The sequence below is a fragment of the Tachyglossus aculeatus genome, chromosome X2 (genome assembly GCF_015852505.1).
Source record: "Tachyglossus aculeatus isolate mTacAcu1 chromosome X2, mTacAcu1.pri, whole genome shotgun sequence".
Lineage (NCBI taxonomy): Eukaryota > Metazoa > Chordata > Mammalia > Monotremata > Tachyglossidae > Tachyglossus > Tachyglossus aculeatus.
Genome location: NC_052100.1, coordinates 3,554,737 through 3,578,096, shown reverse-complemented (window position 1 = coordinate 3,578,096; position 23,360 = coordinate 3,554,737). Strand labels below are relative to the sequence as shown.

Below are 23,360 nucleotides of genomic sequence, written 5' to 3'. Positions count from 1 at the left end.
AACATACTAACAAAATAAAATAAATGCTATTATTATTATTATTATAATTATTATAATTATTATTATTATTATTATTCTTTCTCTGCGCTTAGCACCGTTTGGGTAGGCCCTGGCAGTCGCCCCCCTCAGGCAGGGGGGACTACAACTCCCAGAAGCCCCCGCGCCCGGACGCCGGCGCTGGCGGAGGCGCCAGGGCCGCGGGGGCTTCTGGGAGTCGTAGTCATCCGACGGAAGAGCCTAAGGAGCGAGGCGGAAGTGAGGTCACTTCCGGCCGGGAGGGGAGGGGGGTGTGCGAGTGTTTGTTTGGACTGGGGCAAGGGAGGCGCGCATAAAGCGGGGAGGAAGCGGCGCCGGCTGTGGACGTCCGCGCAGGCGAGCAGGGCCCTGTGGTGCCGTTCCCGCTGTCTGCACTGGGTGAGGGCCCGGGAGGACGGTTGCATTTCGGCGGCGGCGGCGGGAGGGAGGCCGCCATGGCGGGCCCGGAGGCGAGCTGCGCTCGGCGGCCATGAAGGGGGCGGGGAGGGCCGCCATCGCCTTCCCCCTCAGAGAAAGAGACCCGTTTGCAAACGCTTTTTAACGCGCTATTTTTGGTCTCGCGGCTTCCCATCCGGGTCCTCCGCGGCGCGCGCGGGGCCTGCCGGGATGCGCGCCCCCCCCCACCCTTCGCCGCTGCTCGGGCAACAAAGCTCGTTGTTTGTCGCTTCTGCGCCTGCGCGCCGCCACGCGCAGACCGGTTCGTCCCGTTCTCCAAGCGCGCGCGCGCGCCCCCGGCCCGGCGCGCATGCGCGCCCTCCCTCGCCGTTTGGGGGGGGTCTCTCATGGGCGCGAGGCGCACTGCGCATGCTCCCTTTCCATTCACCCACCCAGTCGGATTTATTAATAATAATGATAATAATGATAATGGCAATGGTATTTATTAAGCGCTTAATATGTGCCAAGCACTGTTCTAAGCGCTGGGGAGGTGACAAGGTGATCAGGTGGCCCCTCGTGGGACTCACAGTATTCACACCCATTTTGCAGATGAGGGAACTGAGGCCTAGGGAATAATAATGATGATGATAGTGGCATTTATTAAGCGCTTACTATGTGCCAAGAAGTGTTCTAAGCGCCGGGGAGGTGACAAGGTGATCAGGTGGCCCCTCGTGGGGCTCACAGTCTTCATCCCCATTTTACAGATGAGGGAACTGAGGCCTAGAGAATAATAATAATAATGATAAAGGCATTTATTAACCGCTTACTGTGTGCCAAGAACTGTTCTAAGCGCCGAGGAGGTTACGAGGTGATCAGGTGGTCCCTCGTGGGGCTCGCAGTCTTCATCCCCATTTTGCAGATGAGGGACCTGAGGCCTAGGGAATAATAATAATAATGATAATGGCATTTATTAAGCGCTTACTATGTGCCAAGAACTGTTCTAAACGCCGGGGAGGTTACAAGGTGATCAGGTGGTCCCTCGTGGGGCTCGCAGTCTTCATCCCCATTTTAAAGATGAGGGAACTGAGGCCTAGAGAATAATAATAATGATGATAACGACATTTATTAAGCGCTTACTGCGTCCAAATCACTGTTCTAAGCGCCGGGGAGGTTACAAGGTGATCAGGTGGTCCCTCGTGGGGCTCGCAGTCTTCATCCCCATTTTGCAGATGAGGGACCTGAGGCCTAGGGAATAATAATAATAATGATAATGGCATTTATTAAGCGCTTACTATGTGCCAAGAACTGTTCTAAACGCCGGGGAGGTTACAAGGTGATCAGGTGGTCACTCGTGGGGCTCGCAGTCTTCATCCCCATTTTAAAGATGAGGGAACTGAGGCCTAGAGAATAATAATAATGATGATAACGACATTTATTAAGCGCTTACTGCGTCCAAATCACTGTTCTAAGCGCCGGGGAGGTTACAAGGTGATCAGGTGGTCCCTCGTGGGGCTCGCAGTCTTCATCCCCATTTTAAAGATGAGGGAACTGAGGCCTAGAGAATAATAATAATGATGATAACGACATTTATTAAGCGCTTACTGCGTCCAAATCACTGTTCTAAGCGCTGGGGAGGTTACAAGGTGAGCAGGTGGTCCCTCGTGGGGCTCGCAGTCTTCATCCCCATTTTACAGATGAGGGAACTGAGGCCTAGAGAATAATAATAATAATGATAACGACATTTATTGAGCGCTTACTGCGTCCAAATCACTGTTCTAAGTGCCGGGGAGGTTACGAGGTGAGCAGGTGGCCCCTCGTGGGGCTCGCAGTCTTCATCCCCATTTTACAGATGAGGGAACTGAGGCCTAGAGAATAATAATAATGATGATAACGACATTTATTAAGCACTTACTGCGTCCAAATCACTGTTCTAAGCGCCGGGGAGGTTACAAGGTGATCAGGTGGTCCCTCGTGGGGCTCGCAGTCTTCATCCCCATTTTGCAGATGAGGGAACTGAGGCCTAGGGAATAATAATAATAATGATAATGGCATTTATTAAGCGCTTACTATGTGCCAAGAACTGTTCTAAGTGCCGGGGAGGTTACGAGGTGATCAGGTGGCCCCTCCTGGGGCTTGCAGTCTTCATCACCATTTTACAGATGAGGGAACTGAGGCCCAGAGAATTATAATGATAGCATTTATTAAGCACTTACTGTGTGCGCACTGGGGAGGTTACAAGGTGATCAGGTGGTCCCTCGTGGGGCTCACAATCTTCACCCCCATTTTACACATGAGGGAACTGAGGCCTAGAGAATAATAATAATAATGATAGTGGCATTTATTAAGCACTTACTAAGTGCCAAGCACTGTTGTAAGCGCTGGGGAGGTTACATGGTGATCAGGTTGTCCCTTGTGGGGCTCACAGCCATAATCCCCATTTTCCAGATGAGGGAACTGAGGCCCAAAGAAGTGAAGTGACTTGCCCAGTCACCCAGCTGACAAGTGGCGGAGCCGGGATTTGAACCCATGACCTGACTCTAAAGCCGGGGCTCTTTCCACTGAGCCACGGCCGTGCCCAACTCGGGGGCCAATCTGTGGAACTCGGGTTCACCTGTAGATATGTTTGTACGTATTTATTACTCTATTTTATTTGTACATATTTATTTTATTTTGTTAATATGTTTTGTTTTGTTCTCTGTCTCCCGCTTCTAGACTGTGAGCCCGCTGTTGGGTAGGGACCGCCTCTATATGTTGCCAACTTGTACTTCCCAAGCGCTTAGTCCAGTGCTCTGCACACAGTAAGCGCTCAATAAATACGATTGAATGAATTAATGAATGAATTTGTTTCGGGCGGAATCTGCCCTCTTTAATTCCCACAAATCCGTTGATTTTTTTGCTTTTTCCCCCCGTCGAGCCTCGTAAACGGACGTCGCTTCCACCGGCCCTTTGGTACCCGGCCCGTTGGTAAGCGGTGGCGTCTCCCCCATGGGCCGGCGATCGAAAAACTGGTGGGAATCGGGGAGGCGAAGTGGCTCCGCGGCCTCGCCGTCGTCCCCAGAACCAGCGGACGGCCCATATTGAAAATTGAAAATTAAACCAGCCTTCCCCGGGGGAAAGGGAAGGGGGCCTGAACTTCCTTCGGCGTGTAGTTGCGCTCAGTCAGTAGCCAATGTTCCCTGAGAAGCAGCGTGGTCTAGTGGTTAGAGCACGAGTTAGAAGCACCTGGGTTCTAATCCCGGCTCCGCTGGGCGACTTTGGGCAAGGCCCTTCACTTCTCTGTGCCTCAGTTCCCTCATCTCTAAAATGGGGGTGAAGGCCGTGACCCCTGTATGGGGCAGGGACTGCTTCCAACCCTATTATTATTAGTACTTATTTATTTTACTTGTACATATTTATTCTATTTTGTGAAGATGTTTTGTTGTCCATCTCCCCCTTCTAGACTGTGAGCCCGCTGTCGGGTAGGGACCGTCTCTAGATGTTGCCAACTTGGACTTCCCAAGCGCTTAGTACAGTGCTCTGCACACAGCGCTCAATAAATACGATTGAAGGAATGAGTTAGTATTTATTTTACTTGTACATATTTATTCTTTTTATTTTATTTTGTTAATATGTTTTGTTGTCTGTCTCCCCCTTCTAGACTGGGAGCCCGCTGTCGGGTAGGGACCGTCTCTAGATGTTGCCAACTTGGACTTCCCAAGCGCTTAGTACAGTGCCCTGCGTGCAGTAAGCGCTCAATAAATATGATTGAATGAATGAATTAGTATTTATTTTACTTGTACATATTTATTCTATTTATTTTATTTTGTTAATATGTTTTGTTGTCTGTCTCCCCCTTCTAGACTGTGAGCCCGCTGTCGGGTAGGGACTGTCTCTAGATGTTGCCAACTTGGACTTTCCAAGCGCTTAGTACAGTGCTCTGCGCACAGTAAGAGCTCAATAAATACGATTGAATGAATGAATTAGTATTTATTTATTTTACTTGTACATATTCTATTTATTTTATTTTGTGAAGATGTTTCGTTGTCTGTCTCCCCCTTCTAGACTGTGAGCCCACTGTCGGGTAGGGACCGTCTCTAGATATTGCCAACTTGGACTTCCCAAGTGCTTAGTACAGTGCTCTGCTCACAGTAAGCGCTCAATAAATGCGATTGAAGGAATTAATTAGTATTTATTTATTTTACTTGTACATATTTCTTCTATTTATTTTATTTTGTGAATATGTTTTGTTGTCTGTCTCCCCCTTCTAGACTGAGCCCGCTGTTGGGTAGGGACTGTCTCTAGATGTTGCCAACTTGGACTTCCCAAGCGCTTAGTACAGTGCTCTGCGCACAGTAAGAGCTCAATAAATACGATTGAATGAATGAATTAGTATTTATTTATTTTACTTGTACATATTCTATTTATTTTATTTTGTGAAGATGTTTTGTTGTCTGTTTCCCCCTTCTAGACTGTGAGCCCACTGTTGGGTAGGGACCGTCTCTATATGTTGCCAACTTGTACTTCCCAAGCGCTTAGTACAGTGATCTGCGCACAGTAAGCGCTCAATAAATACGATTGAATCTTGTAATAATAATAGTAATGATGGCATTTTCTAAGCGCTTACTATGTGCAAAGCACTGTTCTGAGCGCTGGGGAGGCTACAAGGTCATCAGATTGTCACATGGGGGGCTCACAGTCTTCATCCCCATTTTACAGATGAGGGAACTGAGTCATGGAGAAGTGAAATGACTTTCCCAAAGTCACCCACCCCAGCGCTTAGAACAGTGTCTTTCACAGAGTAAGCGCTTAACAAGTGTTATGACGATGCACCTACTGTGTGCTGAGCGCCAACCTCATGGCCCTCCTGTAGGCACAACTCTGCCAAACTTATCTTTTATCAGGAATGAGGATTGGGGGTGATGGAGATGGAGAGAAGCAGCGTGGCTCAGTGGAAAGAGCCCGGGCTTTGGAGTCAGAAGTCGTGGGTTCAAATTCCGGCTCCGCCAGTTGTCAGCTGGGTGACCTTGGGCAAGTCACTTCTCCGTTCCTCAGTTCCCTCATCTGTAAAATGGGGATTAAGACTGTGAGCCCCCCGAGGGACAACCTGATCACCTTGTAACCTCCCCAGCGCTTAGAACAGTGCTGTGCACATAGTATTTATTAGTATTTATTTTGCTTGTACATATTGACTGTTCAATTTATTTTATTTTGTTAATTTGTTTTGCTGTCCGTCTCCCCCTTCTAGACTGTGAGCCCGCTGTTGGGTAGGGCCGTCTCTATATGTTGCCAACTTGGACTTCCCAAGCGCTTAGTCCAGTGCTCTGCACACAGTAAGCGCTCAATAAATATGATTGAATGAATGAATGAATAGTAGGCACTTAATAAACACCATTATTATTATTATTTAACTTCTTTGTGCCTCAGTGACCTCATCTGTAAAATGGGGATTAAGACTGTGAGCCCCTGGAGGGACAACCTGATGATGGGTTTTGGGAAAAGAGTGTTTGTGTGTGTGTGTGTCTGTCTGTCTGTCTGTCTGTCTGTCTGTCAGAAGGACTAGAGAAGCAGCGTGGCTCAGCGGAAAGAGCCTGGGCTTTGGAGTCAGAGGTCATGGGTTCGAATCCCGGCCCCGCCACTTGTGAGCTGTGTGACTTGGGGCAAATCACTTCACTTCTCTGGGCCTCAGGGACCTCATCTGGAAAATGGGGGTTCAGATTGTGAGCCCCCCGTGGGACAACCTGATCACCTTATATCCCCCCAATGCTTAGAACAGTGCTTTGTGCATAGTAAGCGCTTAACAAATATCATCATCATCTTGTAACCTCCCCAGTGCTTAGAACAGTGCTTTGCACATAGTAAGCACTTAAATGCAATAATAATAATAATGATAATAATACATGTTTCTAGAGTTGCCCGCGGAGGTAGGCGGCAACCCTGACTCCGTTGTTAGGGGTGCATTTTGACTTTCTTCCGCCTCCCACAACGGTGAGGGGGGGGATATATTGAGGCACACACACCCACATGTACGTGTGTTTGTGTAAACGAGAGAGTCAGGGCTGCGCCCCGAAAGGCTACTAGCAGTCCAGTCAACCGGCTGGGTCTCCCTAATAATGGCATTTATTAAGCGCTTACTATGTGCAAAGCACTGTTCTAAGCGCTGGGGAGGTGACAAGGTGATCAGGTTGTCCCACTGGGGGCTCACAGTCTTCACCCCCATTTTGCAGATGAGGGAACTGAGGCACAGAGGAGTGACTTGCCCAAAGTCACCCAGCCGACAGTTGGCGGAGCCGGGATTTGAACCCACGACCTCTGACTCCAAAGCCCGGGCTCTTTCCACTGAGCCACGCTGCTTCTCTCCATCTCCATCACCCCCATCACTCCATCACTCTACTGTGTGCAGAGCACTGTACTAAGCACTTGGGAAGTACAAGTCGGCAACATATAGAGATGGTCCCTACCCCAGTGGGCTCACAGTCTAGAAGGAGAAGACAGACAATTAATTCATTCAGTGGTATTTATTGAGCGCTTACTGTGTGCACAGCACTGTACTAAGCGCTTGGGAAGTCCAAGATTTAAACCCCTGACCTCTGACTCCAAAGCCCGGGCTCTTTCCACTGAGCCACGCTGCTTCTCTACATATTTACTGCTTGTACATATTTACTATTCTATTTATTTTGTTTTGTTAATATATTTTGGTTCGCTGTCTGTTTTCCCCTTCACATAGTTACTACTTGTACACGTTTACTATTCTATTTATTTTATTTTGTTAATATATTTTGCTGTCTGTCTCCCCCTTCCAGACTGTGAGCCCGTTGTTGGGTAGGGACCGTCTCTAGATGTTGCCGACCTGGACTTCCCAAGCGCTTAGTACAGTGCTCTGCACACAGTAAGCGCTCAATAAATACGATTGAGTGAATATTGTCTCATAGAGTAGGGCAGTGTCTGGTACATCATAAGCGCTTAAATGCCCTAGTTATCATTATGATTCAGTCTTTTGTGGGTGTGCTTTCTGTTTTTTTCAGTAGTTTGTCAGAGTAGAGTCATTCAGTTGTATTTATTGAGCGCTTACTGTGTGCAGAGCACTGGACTAAGCGCTTGGGAAGTCCAAGCTGGCAACATATAGAGACGGTCCCTACCCAACAGTGGGCTCACAGTCTAGAAGGGGGAGACAGAGAACCAAACCAAACATACTGACAAAATAAAATAAGTAGAATAGATAGGTATAATAAATAGAATAGATATGGCTTCAGATAAACAGAAGCCAAAAGCTTGGAAATCGATCCATAAACTAGCTGGGGACCTGGGGAAATGGCGTCTCTGGCTGCATTGGCCAACTTGGACTTCCCAAGCGCTTAGTACAGTGCTCTGCGCACAGTAAGCGCTCAATAAATACAATTGAAGGAATGAATTAGTATTTATTTACTTGTACATATTTGTTCTATTTATTTTATTTGGTTAATATGTTTTGTTTTGTTGTCCGTCTCCCCCTCCTAGACTGTGAGCCCGCTGTCGGGTAGGGACTGTCTCTATATGTTGCCAACTTGGACTTCCCAAGCGCTTAGTACAGTGCTCTGCGCACAGTAAGTGCTCAATAAATATGATTGAATGAATTTACTCCGCCACGTCGCCAGTTGAATTTAATCAGAATTCCCCGATTGAAACCTAAGGGCCCCATCAAGAGCTAGTTTTCACGGGCCGGGACAATGCCACAAAAAATACAAACACCATTTTTTTTAAAAAAAAAATTACCCAATCAATCAGTGGTATTTGAGCGCTTATTATGTGCAGAGCATTGTACTGGACGCTTGGGAGAGTCCAATACAGCAGAGTCAGCTCACCCAAGCTTATAGTCTAGCACGTGACCGTGCCGAAGTGACTGCCATTGGGGAGGGACAGATAAATAATATTAGTAGTGGTCCTTCTATATTTACTACTTGTACGTATTTGCTATTCTATTTATTTTATTTTGTTAACGTATCTTGTTTTGTTGTCTGTCTCCCCTTCACATGTTTACTACTTGTACATATTTACTATTCTATTTATTTTATTTTGTTAATATGTCGTTTCGTTGTCTGTCTCCCCTTCACATATTTACTACTTGCACATATTTATTATTCTATTTATTTTAATTTGTTAATATATCTTGTTTCGTTGTCTGTCTCCCCTTCACATATTTACTACTTGTACATATTTACTATTCTATTTATTTTATTTTGTTAATATGTCTTGTTTCGTTGTCTGTCTCCCCTTCACATATTTACTACTTGTACATATTTACTATTCTATTTATTTTATTTTGTTAATGTATCTTGTTTCGTTGTGTGTCTCCCCTTCACATATTTACTACTTGTACATATTTACTATTCTATTTATTTTATTTTGTTAATATATCTTGTTTCGTTGTCTGTCTCCCCTTCACATATTTACTACTTGTGCATATTTACTATTCTATGTATTTTATTTTGTTAATATATCTTGTTTCGTTGTCTGGCTCCCCTTCACATATTTACTACTTGTACATATTTACTATTCTGTTTATTTTATTTTGTTAATATATCTTGTTTCGTTGTCTGGCTCCCCTTCACATATTTACTACTTGTACATATTTACTATTCTATTTATTTTATTTTGTTAATATATCTTGTTTCGTTGTCTGTCTCCGCTTCACATATTTACTACTTGTACGTATTTACTATTCTATTTATTTTATTTTGTTAATGTGTCTTGTTTCGTTGTCTGTCTCCCCTTCACATATTTACTACTTGTACATATTTACTATTCTATTTATTTAATTTTGTTAATATGTCTTGTTTCGTTGTCTGTCTCCCCTTCACATATTTACTACTTGTACATATTTACTATTCTATTTATTTTATTTTGTTAATGTATCTTGTTTCGTTGTCTGTCACCCCTTCACATATTTACTACTTGCACATATTTACTATTCTATTTATTTTATTTTGTTACTGTATCTTGTTTCGTTGTCTGTCTCCCCTTCACATATTTACTACTTGTACATATTTACTATTCTATTTATTTTATTTTGTTAATGTGTCTTGTTTCGTTGTCTGTCACCCCTTCACATATTTACTACTTGCACATATTTACTATTCTATTTATTTTATTTTGTTAATGTATCTTGTTTCGTTGTCTGTCTCCCCTTCACATATTTACTACTTGTGCATATTTACTATTCTATTTATTTTATTTTGTTAATATATCTTGTTTCGTTGTCTGGCTCCCCTTCACATATTTGCTACTTGTACATATTTACTATTCTATTTATTTTATTTTGTTAATGTATCTTGTTTTGTTGTCTGTCTCCCCTTCACATATTTGCTACTTGTACATATTTACTATTCTATTTATTTTAATTTGTTTATATATCTTGTTTCATTGTCTGTCTCCCCTTCACATATTTACTACTTGTACTTATTTACTATTCTATTTATTTTATTTTGTTAACGTATCTTGTTTCATTGTCTGTCTCCCCTTCACATATTTGCCACTTGTACATATTTACTATTCTATTTTATTTTGTTAATACATTTTGTTCCATTGTCTGTTTTCCCCTTCACATATTTACTACTTGTACATGTTTACTATTCTATTTATTTTATTTTATTGATATATTTTGTTGTCTGTCTCCCCTGTCCAGACTGTGAGCCCACTGTTGGGTAGGGACCGTCTCTAGATGTTGCCAACTTGGACTTCCCAAGCGCTTAGTACAGTGCTCTGCACACAGTAAGCGCTCAATAAATACGATTGAATAAATGAATTAGTAAATTAATCAGGAAGACCCACTCCCCTCAATCCTGCTTGTTCTTTGAGTTGGACACCCTCAGAGTAGCAAGTGGAGAGGATGGGAAGTAATAATAATAATGATGATGGCATTTATTAAGCGCTTACTATGTGCCGAGCACTGTTCTAAGCGCTGGGGAGCTTACAAGGTGATCAGGTTGTCCCATGGAGGGGCTCACAATCTTAATCCCCATTTTACAGATGAGGTCACAGAGGCCCAGAGAAGTGAAGTAGAAGGTCAAAGGTTTAGTTCAGCAGAATGGTGATGATGGTGATGATTATAGTAATAATAATAACACTTGTTAAACATTTACTGTAATAAGTGCAGGGTTAGATATCAACGTGGCCCATTGGAAAGAGCCCGGGCTTTGGAGTCAGAGGTCATGGGTTCAAATTCCGGCTCTGCCAACTGTCAGCTGTGTGACTTTGGGCAAGCCACCTAACTTCTCTGGGCCTCAGTTACCTCATCTACAAAATGGGGATGAAGACTGTGAGCCCTCTGTGGGACAAACTGATCACCCTGTAACCTCCCCAGCGCTTAGAACAGTGCTTTGCACATAGTAGGCGCTTAATAAATGCCATTATTATTATTATTATTATATAAGATAATCAGGTCAGACACAGTCCCTGTCCCGTACAAGGTCACAGTCGAAGGGAGAACAGGTGCTGAATTGAAAAGCCACACGGGGGCCCGGGAGTCAAAGGATCTGGGTTCAAATCCCAGCCCCGCCGCTTGTCTGCTGGGTGACCTCGGGCAAGTCACTTCACATCTCTGGGCCTCAGTTTCCTCAAGTGCAAAAAGGGGATTATTAATAATTGGTAATTTAAAAATGTGGTGTTTAAGTGCTTACCGTTTGCCAGGCACTGTACTAAGCGCAGGGGTAGATAGAAGTTTATCAGGTTGGGACACAGTCTCCGCTCTGTGCCTCAGTTCCCTCATCTGTCAAATGGGGATGAAGACTGTGAGCCCCCCGTGGGGCAACCTGATCACCATGTAACCTCCCCAGCGCTTAGAACAGTGCTTTGCACATAGTAAGTGCTTAATAAATGCCATCATTTTTATTATTATTATTATTATTTTTCCCATTTTATGGATGACTAACCCCTCATCTCCCCACCGCACTTATGTAAATCTTTACTTATTTACACAAGTAAATAGCCTTATGTTATTTACTTTATGTACATAATTTATGTATGTAAATAACTTTATGTACATAAGTAAGTAAATATTTACTTATTTATATAAGTAAATAAGTACTTATTTAATGTACTTATGGGAAGTACAAGTCGGCAACATCTAGACACGGTCCCTACTCAACCACGGGCTCATAGTCTAGAAGGGGGAGACAGACAACAAAACGTGGACGGGTGTCATCAGAAAAAACAGAAATAAAGCTAGATGCACATCATTAACAAAGTAAATAGAATGGTATCTAATTTATATATTGGGCCCTCCCAAGTGCTTATTACAGAGCTCTGCAAATCAATCAATCAATCAGTCGTATTTATTGAGCGCTTACTGTGTGCAGAGCACTGTACTAAGCGCTTGGGAAGTACAAGTTGGCAACATATAGAGACAGTCCCTACCCAACAGTGGGCTCACAGTCTAAAAGGGGGAGAGTAATAAATCTGTACAAACATATATACATATATACAGGTGTCGTGGGGAAGAGAAGGAGGTAAGATGAGGGGGATTAGGGGGAGAAGCTGCTTCATGAAGCAGAAGCCATCATGAGGCCAAAATGAAGCCATAGCAAGCCGAGACTAGACGGCTCCATCTTCACGCCTCCTAAAGATGATTTCTTCCTTTGTCATTGGGCAGGCACTGACTTCAAACGTTTGTCTGTGGGGTGTGATGAAACCAATCCCATAATCTGTTTTTAACGCCCAACTCCTCCTCTAAACTCCTCGTGGGCAGGGGTCCCATCCACCAACTCCGTTGGAGTGGACCCTCCCGAGCGTTTTGTGCGGGGCTCTCCACAAAGCAAGCGAGCGCTCAGTACATACCAGAGATCAATAGATAACCATCGATAGATAAGCAGTACGGCATGGGGAGAGGGCACGGGCCTGGGAGTCACAAGGTTTGCTGCCGTTTGTCTGCTGCACGGGGATGGGGCACGGGCCTGGGAGTCAGAGCCATTTGTCTGCTGCATAGGGTTAGGGCACGGGCCGGGGAGTCACAAGGTTTGCTGCCATTTGTCTGCTGCATGGGCTTAGGGCACGGGCCTGGGAGTCACAAGGTTTGCTGCCATTTGTCTGCTGCATGGGGTTAGGGTACGGGCCTGGGAGTCAGAAGGTTTGCTGCCATTTGTCTGCTGCATAGGGTTAGGGCACGGGCCTGGGAGTCAGAGCCATTTGTCTGCCGCATAGGGTTAGGGCACGGGCCTGGGAGTCACAAGATTTGCTGCCATTTATCTGCTGCATGGGGTTAGGGCATGGGCCTGGGAGTCAGAGCCATTTGTCTGCTGCATAGGGTTAGGGCACGGGCCTGGGAGTCACAAGGTGCGCTGCCATTTGTCCGCTGCATGGGGACAGGGCGCGGGCCTTGGAGTCACAAGGTTTGCTGCCATTTGTCTGCTGCATAGGATTAGGGCATGGGCCTGGGAGTCACAAGGTTCACTGCCATTTGTCTGCTGCATGGGGTTAGGGCACGGGCCTGGGAGTCAGAAGGTCTGCTGCCATTTGTCTGCTGCATGGGGTTAGGGCACGGGCCTGGGAGTCACAAGGTTTGCTGCCATTTGTCTGCTGCATGGGGTTAGGGTACGGGCCTGGGAGTCAGAAGGTTTGCTGCCATTTGTCTGCTGCATAGGGTTAGGGCACGGGCCTGGGAGTCACAAGATTTGCTGCCATTTGTCTGCTGCATAGGGTTAGGGCACGGGCCTGGGAGTCAGAAGGTTTGCGCCCATTTGTCTGCTGCATAGGGTTAGGGCATGGGCCTGGGAGTCAGAGCCATTTGTCTGCTGCACAGGGTTAGGGCACGGGCCTGGGAGTCACAAGGTGCGCTGCCATTTGTCCGCTGCATGGGGTTAGGGCACGGGCCTGGGAGTCAAAAGGTTTGCTGCCATTTGTCTGCTGCATAGGGTTAGGGCACGGGCCTGGGAGTCAGAAGGTTTGCTGCCATTTGTCTGCTGCATAGGGTTAGGGCACGGGCCTGGGAGTCAGAAGGTCTGCTGCCATTTGTCTGCTGCATGGGGTTAGGGCACGGGCCTGGGAGTCACAAGGTTTGCTCCCATTTGTCTGCTGCATGGGGTTAGGGCACAGGCCTGGGAGTCAGAGCCATTTGTCTGCTGCATAGGGTTAGGGCATGGGCCAGGGAGTCACAAGGTTTGCTGCCATTTGTCTGCTGCATGGGGATAGGGCACGGGCCGGGGAGTCAGAGTCATTTGTCTGCTGCATAGGGTTAGGGCCCGGGCCTGGGAGTCACAAGGTTTGCTGCCATTTGTCTGCTGCATGGGGTTAGGGCACGGGCCTGGGAGTCAGAGCCATTTATCTGCTGCATAGGGTTAGGGCACGGGCCTGGGAGTCACTAGGTTTGCTGCCATTTGTCTGCTGCATAGGGTTAGGGCATGGGCCTGGGAGTCAGGAAGTTTGCTGCCATTTGTCTGCTGCATGGGGTTAGGGCACGGGCCTGGGAGTCAGAGCCATTTGTCTGCTGCATAGGGTTAGGGCATGGGCCTGAGAGTCACAAGGTTCGCTGCCATTTGTCTGCTGCATGGGGTTAGGGCACGGGCCTGGGAGTCAGAAGGTTTGCTGCCATTTGTCTGCTGCATGGGGTTAAGGCACGGGCCTGGGAGTCAGAGCCATTTGTCTGCTGCATGGGGTTAGGGCACGGGCCTGGGAGTCACAAGGTTCGCTGCCATTTGTCTGCTGCATGGGGATAGGGCACGGGCCGGGGAGTCACAAGGTTTGCTGCCATTTGTCTGCTGCATGGGGATAGGGCACGGGCCGGGGAGTCACAAGGTTCGCTGCCATTTGTCTGCTACATGGGGTTAGGGCACGGGCCGGGGAGTCACAGCCATTTGTCTGCTGTATAGGGTTAGGGCACGGGCCTGGGAGTCACAAGGTTTGCTGCCATTTGTCTGCTGCATAGGGTTAGGGCACGGGCCGGGGAGTCACAAGGTTTGCTGCCATTTGTCTGCTGCATAGGGTTAGGGCACGGGCCTGGGAGTCACAAGGTTTGCTGCCATTTGTCTGCTGCATAGGGTTAGGGCATGGGCCGGGGAGTCAGAAGGTTTGCTGCCATTTGTCTGCTGCATGGAGATAGGGCACGGGCCTGGGAGTCAGAGCCATTTGTCTGCTGTATAGGGTTAGGCCACGGGCCTGGGAGTCACAAGGTTCGCTGCCATTTGTCTGCTGCATGGGGTTAGGGTACGGGCCTGGTAGTCACAAGGTTTGCTGTCATTTTTCTGCTGCGTAGGGTTAGGGCACGGGCCGGGGAGTCACAAGGTTTGCTGCCATTTGTCTGCTGCATAGGGTTAGGGCACGGGCTGGGGAGTCACAAGGTTTGCTGCCATTTGTCTCCTGCATGGGGTTAGGGCACGGGCCTGGGAGTCAGAGCCATTTGTCTGCTGCATGGGGTTAGGGCACAGGCCCGGGAGTCACAAGGTCTGCTGCCATTTGTCCGCTGCATGGGGTTAGGGCACGGGCCTGGGAGTCACAAGGTTTGCTGCCATTTGTCTGCTGCATGGGGTTAGGGCACGGGCTTGGGAGTCACAAGGTTCGCTGCCATTTGTCTGCTGCATGGGGTTAGGGCACGGGCCGGGGAGTCACAAGGTTTGCTTCCACTTGTCTGCTGCATAGGGTTAGGGCACGGGCCTGGGAGTCAGAGCCATTTGTCTGCTGCATAGGGTTAGGGCACGGGCCTGGGAGTCACAAGGTTCACTGCCATTTGTCTGCTGCATGGGGTTAGGGTACGGGCCTGGTAGTCACAAGGTTTGCTGTCATTTGTCTGCTGCATAGGGTTAGGGCACGGGCCTGGAAGTCAGGAAGTTTGCTGCCATTTGTCTGCTGCATGGGGTTAGGGCACGGGCCTGGGAGTCAGAGCCATTTGTCTGCTACATGGGGTTAGGGCACGGGCCTGGGAGTCAGAGCCATTTGTCTGCTGCATGGGGTTAAGGTACGGGCCTGGGAGTCAGAAGGTTTGCTGCCATTTGTCTGCTGCATAGGGTTAGGGCCCGGGCCTGGGAGTCACAAGGTTTGCTGCCATTTGTCTGCTGCATGGGGTTAGGGCATGGGCCTGGAAGTCAGGAAGTTTGCTGCCATTTGTCTGCTGCATGGGGTTAGGGCACGGGCCTGGGAGTCAGAGCCATTTGTCTGCTACATGGGGTTAGGGCATGGGCCTGGGAGTCAGAGCCATTTGTCTGCTGCATGGGGTTAAGGTACGGGCCTGGGAGTCAGAAGGTTTGCTGCCATTTGTCTGCTGCATAGGGTTAGGGCATGGGCCTGGGAGTCACAAGGTTTGCTGCCATTTGTCTGCTGCATGGGGTTAGGGCATGGGCCTGGAAGTCAGGAAGTTTGCTGCCATTTGTCTGCTGCATGGGGTTAGGGCACGGGCCTGGGAGTCAGAGCCATTTGTCTGCTGCATAGGGTTAGGGCACGGGCCGGGGAGTCACAAGGTTCGCTGCCATTTGTCTGCTGCATAGGGATAGGGCATGGGCGTGGGAGTCACAAGGTGTGCTGCCATTTGTCTGCTGCATGGGGTTAGGGCACGGGCTGGGGAGTCACAAGGTTTGCTGCCATTTGTCTGCTGCATGGGGTTAGGGCACGGGCCTGGGAGTCAGAAGGTTTGCTGCCATTTGTCTGCTGCATAGCGTTGGGCACGGTCATGGGTGTCAGAGCCATTTGTCTGCTGCATGGGGATAGGGCACGGGCCTGGGAGTCACAAGCTTTGCTGCCATTTGTCTGCTGCATAGGGTTAGGGCACAGGCCTGGAAGTCAGGAAGTTTGGTGCCATTTGTCTGCTGCATGGGGTTAGGGCACGGGCCTGGGAGTCAGAGCCATTTGTCTGCTGCATAGGGTTCGGGCATGGGCCTGGGAATCACAAGGTTCGCTGCCATTTGTCTGCTGCATGGTTTTAGGGTACGGACCTGGGAGTCACAAGGTTTGCTGCCATTTGTCTGTGCATAGGGTTAGGGCACGGGCCTGGGAGTCACAAGGTTTGCTGCCATTTGTCTGCTGCATAGGGTTAGGGCATGGGTCTGGGAGTCACAAAGTTTGCTGCCATTTGTCTGCTGCATAGGGTTAGGGCACGGGCCTGGAAGTCAGGAAGTTTGCTGCCATTTGTTTGCTGCATGGGGTTAGGGTACGGGCCTGGGAGTCACAAGGTTTGCTGCCATTTGTCTGCTGCATAGGGTTAGGGCACGGGCCTGGAAGTCAGGAAGTTTGCTGCCATTTGTCTGCTGCATGGGGTTAGGGCACGGGCCTGGGAGTCAGAGCCATTTGCCTGCTGCATAGGGTTAGGGCACGGGCCTGGGAGTCACAAGGTTTTCTGCCATTTGTCTACTTCATGGGGTTAGGGCACGGGCCTGGGAGTCACAAGGTTTGCTGCCATTTGTCTGCTGCATAGGGTTAGGGCACGGGCCTGGGAGTCACAAGGTTTGCTGCCATTTGTCTGCTGCATAGCGTTGGGCACGGGCCTGGGTGTCAGAGCCATTTGTCTACTGCATGGGGATAGGGCACAGGCCTGGGAGTCACAAGGTTTGCTGCCAGTTGTCTGCTGCATAGGGTTAGGGCACAGGCCTGGAAGTCAGGAAGTTTGCTGCCATTTGTCTGCTACATGGGGTTAGGGCATGGGCCTGGGAGTCAGAGCCATTTGTCTGCTGCATAGGGTTAGGGCATGGGCCTGGGAGTCACAAGGTTCGCTGCCATTTGTCTGCTGCATAGGGTTAGGGTACGGGCCTGGGAGTCACAAGGTTTGCTGCCATTTGTCCGCTGCATAGGGTTAGGGCACGGGCCGGGGAGTCAAAAGGTTTGCTGCCATTTGTCTGCTGCATGGGGTTAGGGCACGGGCCTGGGAGTCAGAGCCATTTGTCTGCTGTATAGGGTTAGGGCACGGGCCTGGGAGTCATAAGGTTTGCTGCCATTTGTCTGCTGCATAGGGTTAGGGCACGGGCCTGGGAATCAGAGCCATTTGTCTGCTGCATGGGGTTAGGGCACGGGCCGGGGAGTCAGAAGGTTTGCTGCCATTTGTCTGCTGCATAGGGTTAGGGCACGGGCTGGGGAGTCACAAGGTTTGCTGCCATTTGTCTGCTGCATAGGGTTAGGGCACAGGCCTGGAAGTCAGGATGTTTGCTGCCATTTGTCTGCTGCATGGGGTTAGGGCACGGGCTTGGGAGTCAGAGTCATTTGTCTGCTGCATAGGGTTAGGGCACCGGCCTGGGAGTCGCACGGTTTGCTGCCATTTGTTTGCTGCATGGGGTTAGGGTACGGGCCTGGGAGTCAGAAGATTTGCTGCCATTTGTCTGCTGCATAGGGTTAGGGCACGGGCCTGGAAGTCAGGAAGTTTGCTGCTATTGGTCTGCTGCATGGGGTTAGGGCACGGGCCTGGGAGTCAGAGCCATTTATCTGCTGCATAGGGTTAGGGCATGGGCCTGGGAGTCACAAGGTTTGCTGCCATTTGTCTTCTGCATGGGGATAGGGCACGGGCCGGGGAGTCAGAGTCATTTGTCTGCTGCATAGGGTTAGGGCACGGGCCTGGGAGTCACAAGGTTTGCTGCCATTTGTCTGCTGCATGGGGTTAGGGTACGGGCCTGGGAGTCAGAAGGTTTGCTGCCATTTGTCTGCTGCATGGGGTTAGGGTACGGGCCTGGGAGTCACAAGGTTTGCTGCCATTTGTCTGCTGCATAGGGTTAGGGCACGGGCCTGGGAGTCACAAGGTTTGCTGCCATTTGTCTGCTGCATAGGGTTAGGGCACGGACCTGGGAGTCACTAGGTTTGCTGCCGTTTGTCTGCTGCATAGGGTTAGGGCACGGGCCTGGGAGTCACTAGGTTTGCTGCCGTTTGTCTGCTGCATAGGGTTAGGGCACGGGCCTGGAAGTCAGGAAGTTTGCTGCCATTTGCCTGCTGCATGGGGTTAGGGCACGGGCCTGGGAGTCACAAGGTTTGCTTTCATTTGTCTGCTGCATGGGGTTAGGGCACGGGCCTGGGAGACACAAGGTTTGCTGCCATTTGTCTGCTGCATAGGGTTAGGGCACCGGCCGGGGAGTCAGAAGGTTTGCTGCCATTTGTCTGCTGCATGGGGTTAGGGCATGGGCCTGGAAGTCAGGAAGTTTGCTGCCATTTGTCTGCTGCATGGGCATAGGGCACGGGCCTGGGAGTCAGAGCCATTTGTCTGCCACATAGGGTTAGGGCACGGGCCTGGGAATCACAAGGTTTGCTGCCATTTGTCTGCTGCAGGGGGTTAGGGCACGGGCCTGGGAGTCAGAGCCATTTGTCTGCCGCATAGGGTTAGGGCACGGGCCTGGGAATCACAAGGTTTGCTGCCATTTGTCTGCTGCAGGGGGTTAGGGCACGGGCCTGGGAGTCAGAGCCATTTGTCTGCTGCATAGGGTTAGGGCACGGGCCTGGGAATCACAACGTTTGCTGCCATTTGTCTGCTGCATAGGGTTAGGGCATGGGCCTGGAAGTCAGGAAGTCTGCTACCATTTGTCTGCTGCATGGGGTTAGGGCACGGGCCGGGGAGTCACAAGGTTTACTGCCATTTGTCTGCTGCATTGGATTAGGGCACGGGCCGGGGAGTCAGAGCCATTTGTCTGTTGCATGGGGTTAGGGCATGGGCCGGGGAGTCAGAGCCATTTGTCTGCTGCATAAGGTTAGGGCACGGGCCGGGGAGTCAGAAGGTTTGCTGCCATTTGTCTTCTGCATGGGGTTAGGCCATGGGCCTGGGAGTCACAAGGTTTGCTGCCATTCGTCTGCTGCATGGGGTTAGGGCACGGGCCTGGGAGTCAGAGCCATTTGTCTGCTGCATAAGGTTAGGGCACGGGCCGGGGAGTCACAAGGTTTACTGCCATTTGTCTGCTGCATGGGGATAGGGCACGGGCCAGGGAGTCAGAGCCATTTGTCTGCTGCATGGGGTTAGGGCACGGGCCTGGGAGTCAGAGCCATTTGTCTGCTGCATAAGGTTAGGGCACGGGCCGGGGAGTAATAATAATGATGGCATTTGTTAAGCGCTTACTATGTGCAAAGCACTGTTCTAAGCACTGTTTACTGCCATTTGTCTGCTTAGGGTACGGGCCTGGGAGTCAGAAGGTTTGCTGCCATTTGTCTGCTGCATGGGGTTAGGGGACAGGCCGGGGAGTCAGAGCCATTTGTCTGCTGCATGGAGATAGCGCACGGGCCGGGGAGTCACAAGGTTTGCTGCCATTTGGTCGCTGCATGGGGTTAGGGCACCGGGCCGGGGAGTTACAAGGTTTGCTGAGCGTGGGTGGGGGGTTGTCACTACTGCCCCGCGGGGATGCCAGCCACCCCCTTCCCTTTCTCCCATCAGTCAGTCAGTCGTCTTTATCGAGCACTGTATGAAGCGCTAGGGAGAGGACAGCGCAACAGACCCATTTCCTGCCCACTAGGAGCATTCAGTCTAGAGGGAGAGGCTGGCATTAATAGAAATAAATGGGGCTGGGAGAGGGGATGGATAAAGGGAGCAAGTCAGGGCGACGCAGACGCGGGTGGGAGAAAAGGATTGGGGTGGGGGTGGCGACGTCAGGGAAGGCCTTCAGTAAGGCTTTGAAGGTGGGGGGAGAGTGATGGTGTGTCTCCCCCACCCCCAAGGTTCCCCGAAATAGGCGGCAGCCATGAAAGACCCGAGCCGCAGCAGCGCCAGCCCGAGTATCATCAACGAGGATGTGATCATCAACGGCCATGCTCACGAAGATGACAACCCGTTTGCCGAGTACATGTGGATGGAGAACGAAGAGGAGTTCAACAGACAAGTTAGTGGCGTCAGGGCTGAACCCCGTGGTCTCTCTCTCTCCCTCTCTCCCTCTCTCCCTCTCTCCCTCTCTCCCTCTCTCCCTCTCTCCCTCTCTCCCTCTCTCCCTCTCTCCCTCTCTCCCCCTCTCCCCCCAATCCTCCTCACCTCCCCGGTCATCCCCTCTCCAAGAGGCCGGGCGTTGATTAGTGTCCACCCTGTGCCAAGCACTGGGGTCCAATGCCCGGTAATCAGATTGGACCCAGGCCCCAGAGAAGTCTTGCAGGCTGAGAGTATAGGGGAGGCGACTGAGGCCCGGGAGGTTGAGTGACTAGACCAAGGTCACTTGGTCTAGTGACCCTCTCCATCCCCCCCATCTTACCTCCTTCCCTTCCCCACAGCACCTGTATATATGTTTGTACATATTTTTTTCTCTGTTTATTTTGCGTGTACATATCTATTCTATTTATTTTATTTTCTTGGTATGTTTGGTTTTGCTCTCTGTCTCCCCCTTTTAGACTGTGAGCCCTCTATTGGGTAGGGACTGTCTCTATATGTTGCCAACTTGTACTTCCCAAGCGCTTAGTCCAGTGCTCTGCACACAGTAAGCGCTCAATAAATATGATTGATTTGATTAGCAGCCCCAGGGCAGGGCGACGATCAGAACCCGAGTGCTCCCCTTCTCTCCCGACCCGGTGAGCCCGTGGCCGGAAGCCGCCGAAGCTTTCCAAGTGGGAGCCGGGGTCCCCGGCCCTTCCCTCGGCTCCAGACTTGGAAAACCGGGCCCCCGGCAGGCGAGGCCCCCGGGTCTGCCCCAGGCCAGAGGGGCAGGTCTGGTCTCCTGCGGAGCGGAAGAGGTTCCGAAATGGGGATGGGGGCCACCGGGCAAGGATCCTTAGAGGGCTGGGGTGATGGAGGAGGAAGTACACCAAAGGCGACACCCCGCGACCCCGGGGCTAGGCACAGCCCCCACCGTGGCCCTCATCTTCTCTCCCTCCTCCGGCCCACGACCTCCAAACTGGAGGCCGGGGAGAGCCTCCCCACCCGGCCGCCCCCGGTCAGCGACGTCTCTGCCCCGTCCGGGGACTCCCGCTTACCGCGGACCGTGTCTCCCAAATGCAGATCGAGGAGGAGTTGTGGGAAGAAGAGTTTATTGAGCGCTGTTTCCAGGAGATGCTGGAAGAGGAAGAAGAGCATGAGTGGTTTATCCCCGCTCGAGACCTTCCCCAGACGGTGGACCAGATCCAGGACCAGCTCAGCGACCTCGTCATCGGCGACGGCTCCTCACTGGAGGATCTTGTGGTAATAGCTGGGGTTTTGGGGGGCGGAGGGGGTGGTTTTTTTTTTTTCCTCGGCTCGTGTGAGTGCTCAACAAGGAGAGGGGGAGATGGGAGCGGAGTTTCTGCCCCGCACAGGGACCCCGGTCCCTTCTGGTACAAGCCAGACTCAGTTGCAGTCACGGTCACCTCAGGGTCTCAGCCACAACTTTGGGGAGTCATAAGCCACCACCACCACTCAACCCCAGACGGTTCTTGCCCGCCACATGCCCCGTTTTGGCTGTATTTTTCTTTTTCCTGTGGTATTTGTTAAGCACTTAGTATATGCCAGGCTCTGTCCTAAGCCCTGAGGCAGCTACAAGCTTATTAAGTTGGGCACAGTCCCTGTCCCATCTGGGGCGCCCAGTCTTCATCCCCATTTTACAGAAGAGGTAACTGAGGCCCGGAGGAGTGAAGCGACTCGCCCAAGGTCACAGAGCAGACAAGAGGGGGAGCCGGGATTAGACCCCAGGTCTCTAGACCGTGATGCTTCTTGTTCCCTCTCTTGTTCATTCATTCATTCAATCGTATTTATTGAGTGCTTACTGTGTGCAGAGCACTGTACTATCATCATCATCATCATCAATCGTATTTATTGAGCGCTTACTATGTGCAGAGCACTGTACTAAGCGCTTGGGAAGTACAAATTGGCAACATATAGAGACGATCCCTACCCAACAGTGGGCTCACAGTCTAGAAGTCCGGTAGCAGGAGTAGCGATACTATTTATTTATTTCTTTGTTCCGAGTATTGTATCAGGCGCCGGGAGGGGATACCCAGGTGGGTTTGCCCGGCTTTTAATTCATAGGCGCAGCTAGAAAAACGGTGGGAAGGACCTTGGAATAAAGGAGGTAGAGAGAGAAGCATCTGAAGAAGCATTTTTTCTGTGCCCAGCCCAGTCCGCAAATAATCTTCCACCCTCCATTGGGAGAACGAGCCTCTCTCTCGGCTAAGCCCGTCAGAGGCGGCAAAACCGTTTGGAGTTTTAATCTCCCCTTTTCCTAACGGGGCCGGGTTGGAAAGGATGGGCCGAAACGCGATAGCCAAAGAGAGAGCCGCCGTCTCCCCTATTTCTAAAGCGCCGAAATCGTCTCCGGCAGAGGCAGGAAAACCCGGGTTAAAGTGGTCCGGTCCCTAGCCGGGCCCCGAATGGCGAGAGGATTAAAACCGCCTAGGCTCCCAAGCCCCCCGGCTCCGGTCCAGCGGCAGGTCAGTATCGGACGCTCTCTCTCTCGCCCCTCAGGTCAAGAGTAACCTGAACCCAAACGCAAAGGAGTTCGTTCCCGGGGTGAAGTATTAGCCGTCCGAGGAGACGGGGCCTCTCTCGGTGGGCGTAGCACAATTTCCACACTGTGAAGGCAGTATTAGAAGACTTAATTGTAAAAGCTCTCTCTTCTTGTCACTGTGTTACTTATGCATTGCCAAAGTTCTGTTAGTCCTGCATGCTTAATAAAAAGTGCTGAGACTGTTACGCTCAAAGCTGTCCACCGTTTACTGCAAACCCGACTGGACGTCATCGCGCCGGGGAGGAGACGGCGAGGAGGAAAGGAAGGCAGCGGAACCCCCCCACCCAACCCAAGCCCCCCTGGACCACGGGACCCCCTCCCCTCATCCCCCTCCCGTCCCCGCCGGTCCGACGCCTCAACTGCAGAAAGTCAATCCGCTCCAGAGGCTGGGGCCGCCGGGGGGGCCCCCGTGTCCGGGAGACCGGGTGGGCCCTCCCCCCCCCCCCCCCCCAAAACCCCCCTCTCCCCCACCAGAGAACGGGGCCCGGACCCCCGCCGCCCGCCCCCGGAGTCGGACTGAACCCAAGAAAGCCGGAGCCCCGCGTGCCCGAACGGTGTGCCTCGCTTGCTTCGCGAGTCATCACTACACGATAGTCTACAGCACAACAGCTCTTGCCCTGATTTTTATTATTATTTTTTTTTCTTCCTTCCTTCCTTCCTCCT

The 23,360-nt window shown here is 50.6% G+C and overlaps 1 protein-coding gene across 1 annotated transcript; it reads left to right on the top strand.

The window, feature by feature from the left end:
• The first annotated feature begins 289 nt into the window (after window positions 1-289).
• PAIP2 (poly(A) binding protein interacting protein 2) lies at window positions 290-22,890 on the top strand. Its single transcript, XM_038771594.1, has 4 exons — window positions 290-414; window positions 19,957-20,117; window positions 21,218-21,397; window positions 22,655-22,890. The coding sequence occupies exons 2-4, from the start codon at window positions 19,980-19,982 to the stop codon at window positions 22,709-22,711; spliced, it is 375 nt and encodes a 124-aa protein (XP_038627522.1). The 5' UTR covers window positions 290-414; window positions 19,957-19,979; the 3' UTR covers window positions 22,712-22,890.
• The last annotated feature ends 470 nt before the right edge of the window (window positions 22,891-23,360 follow it).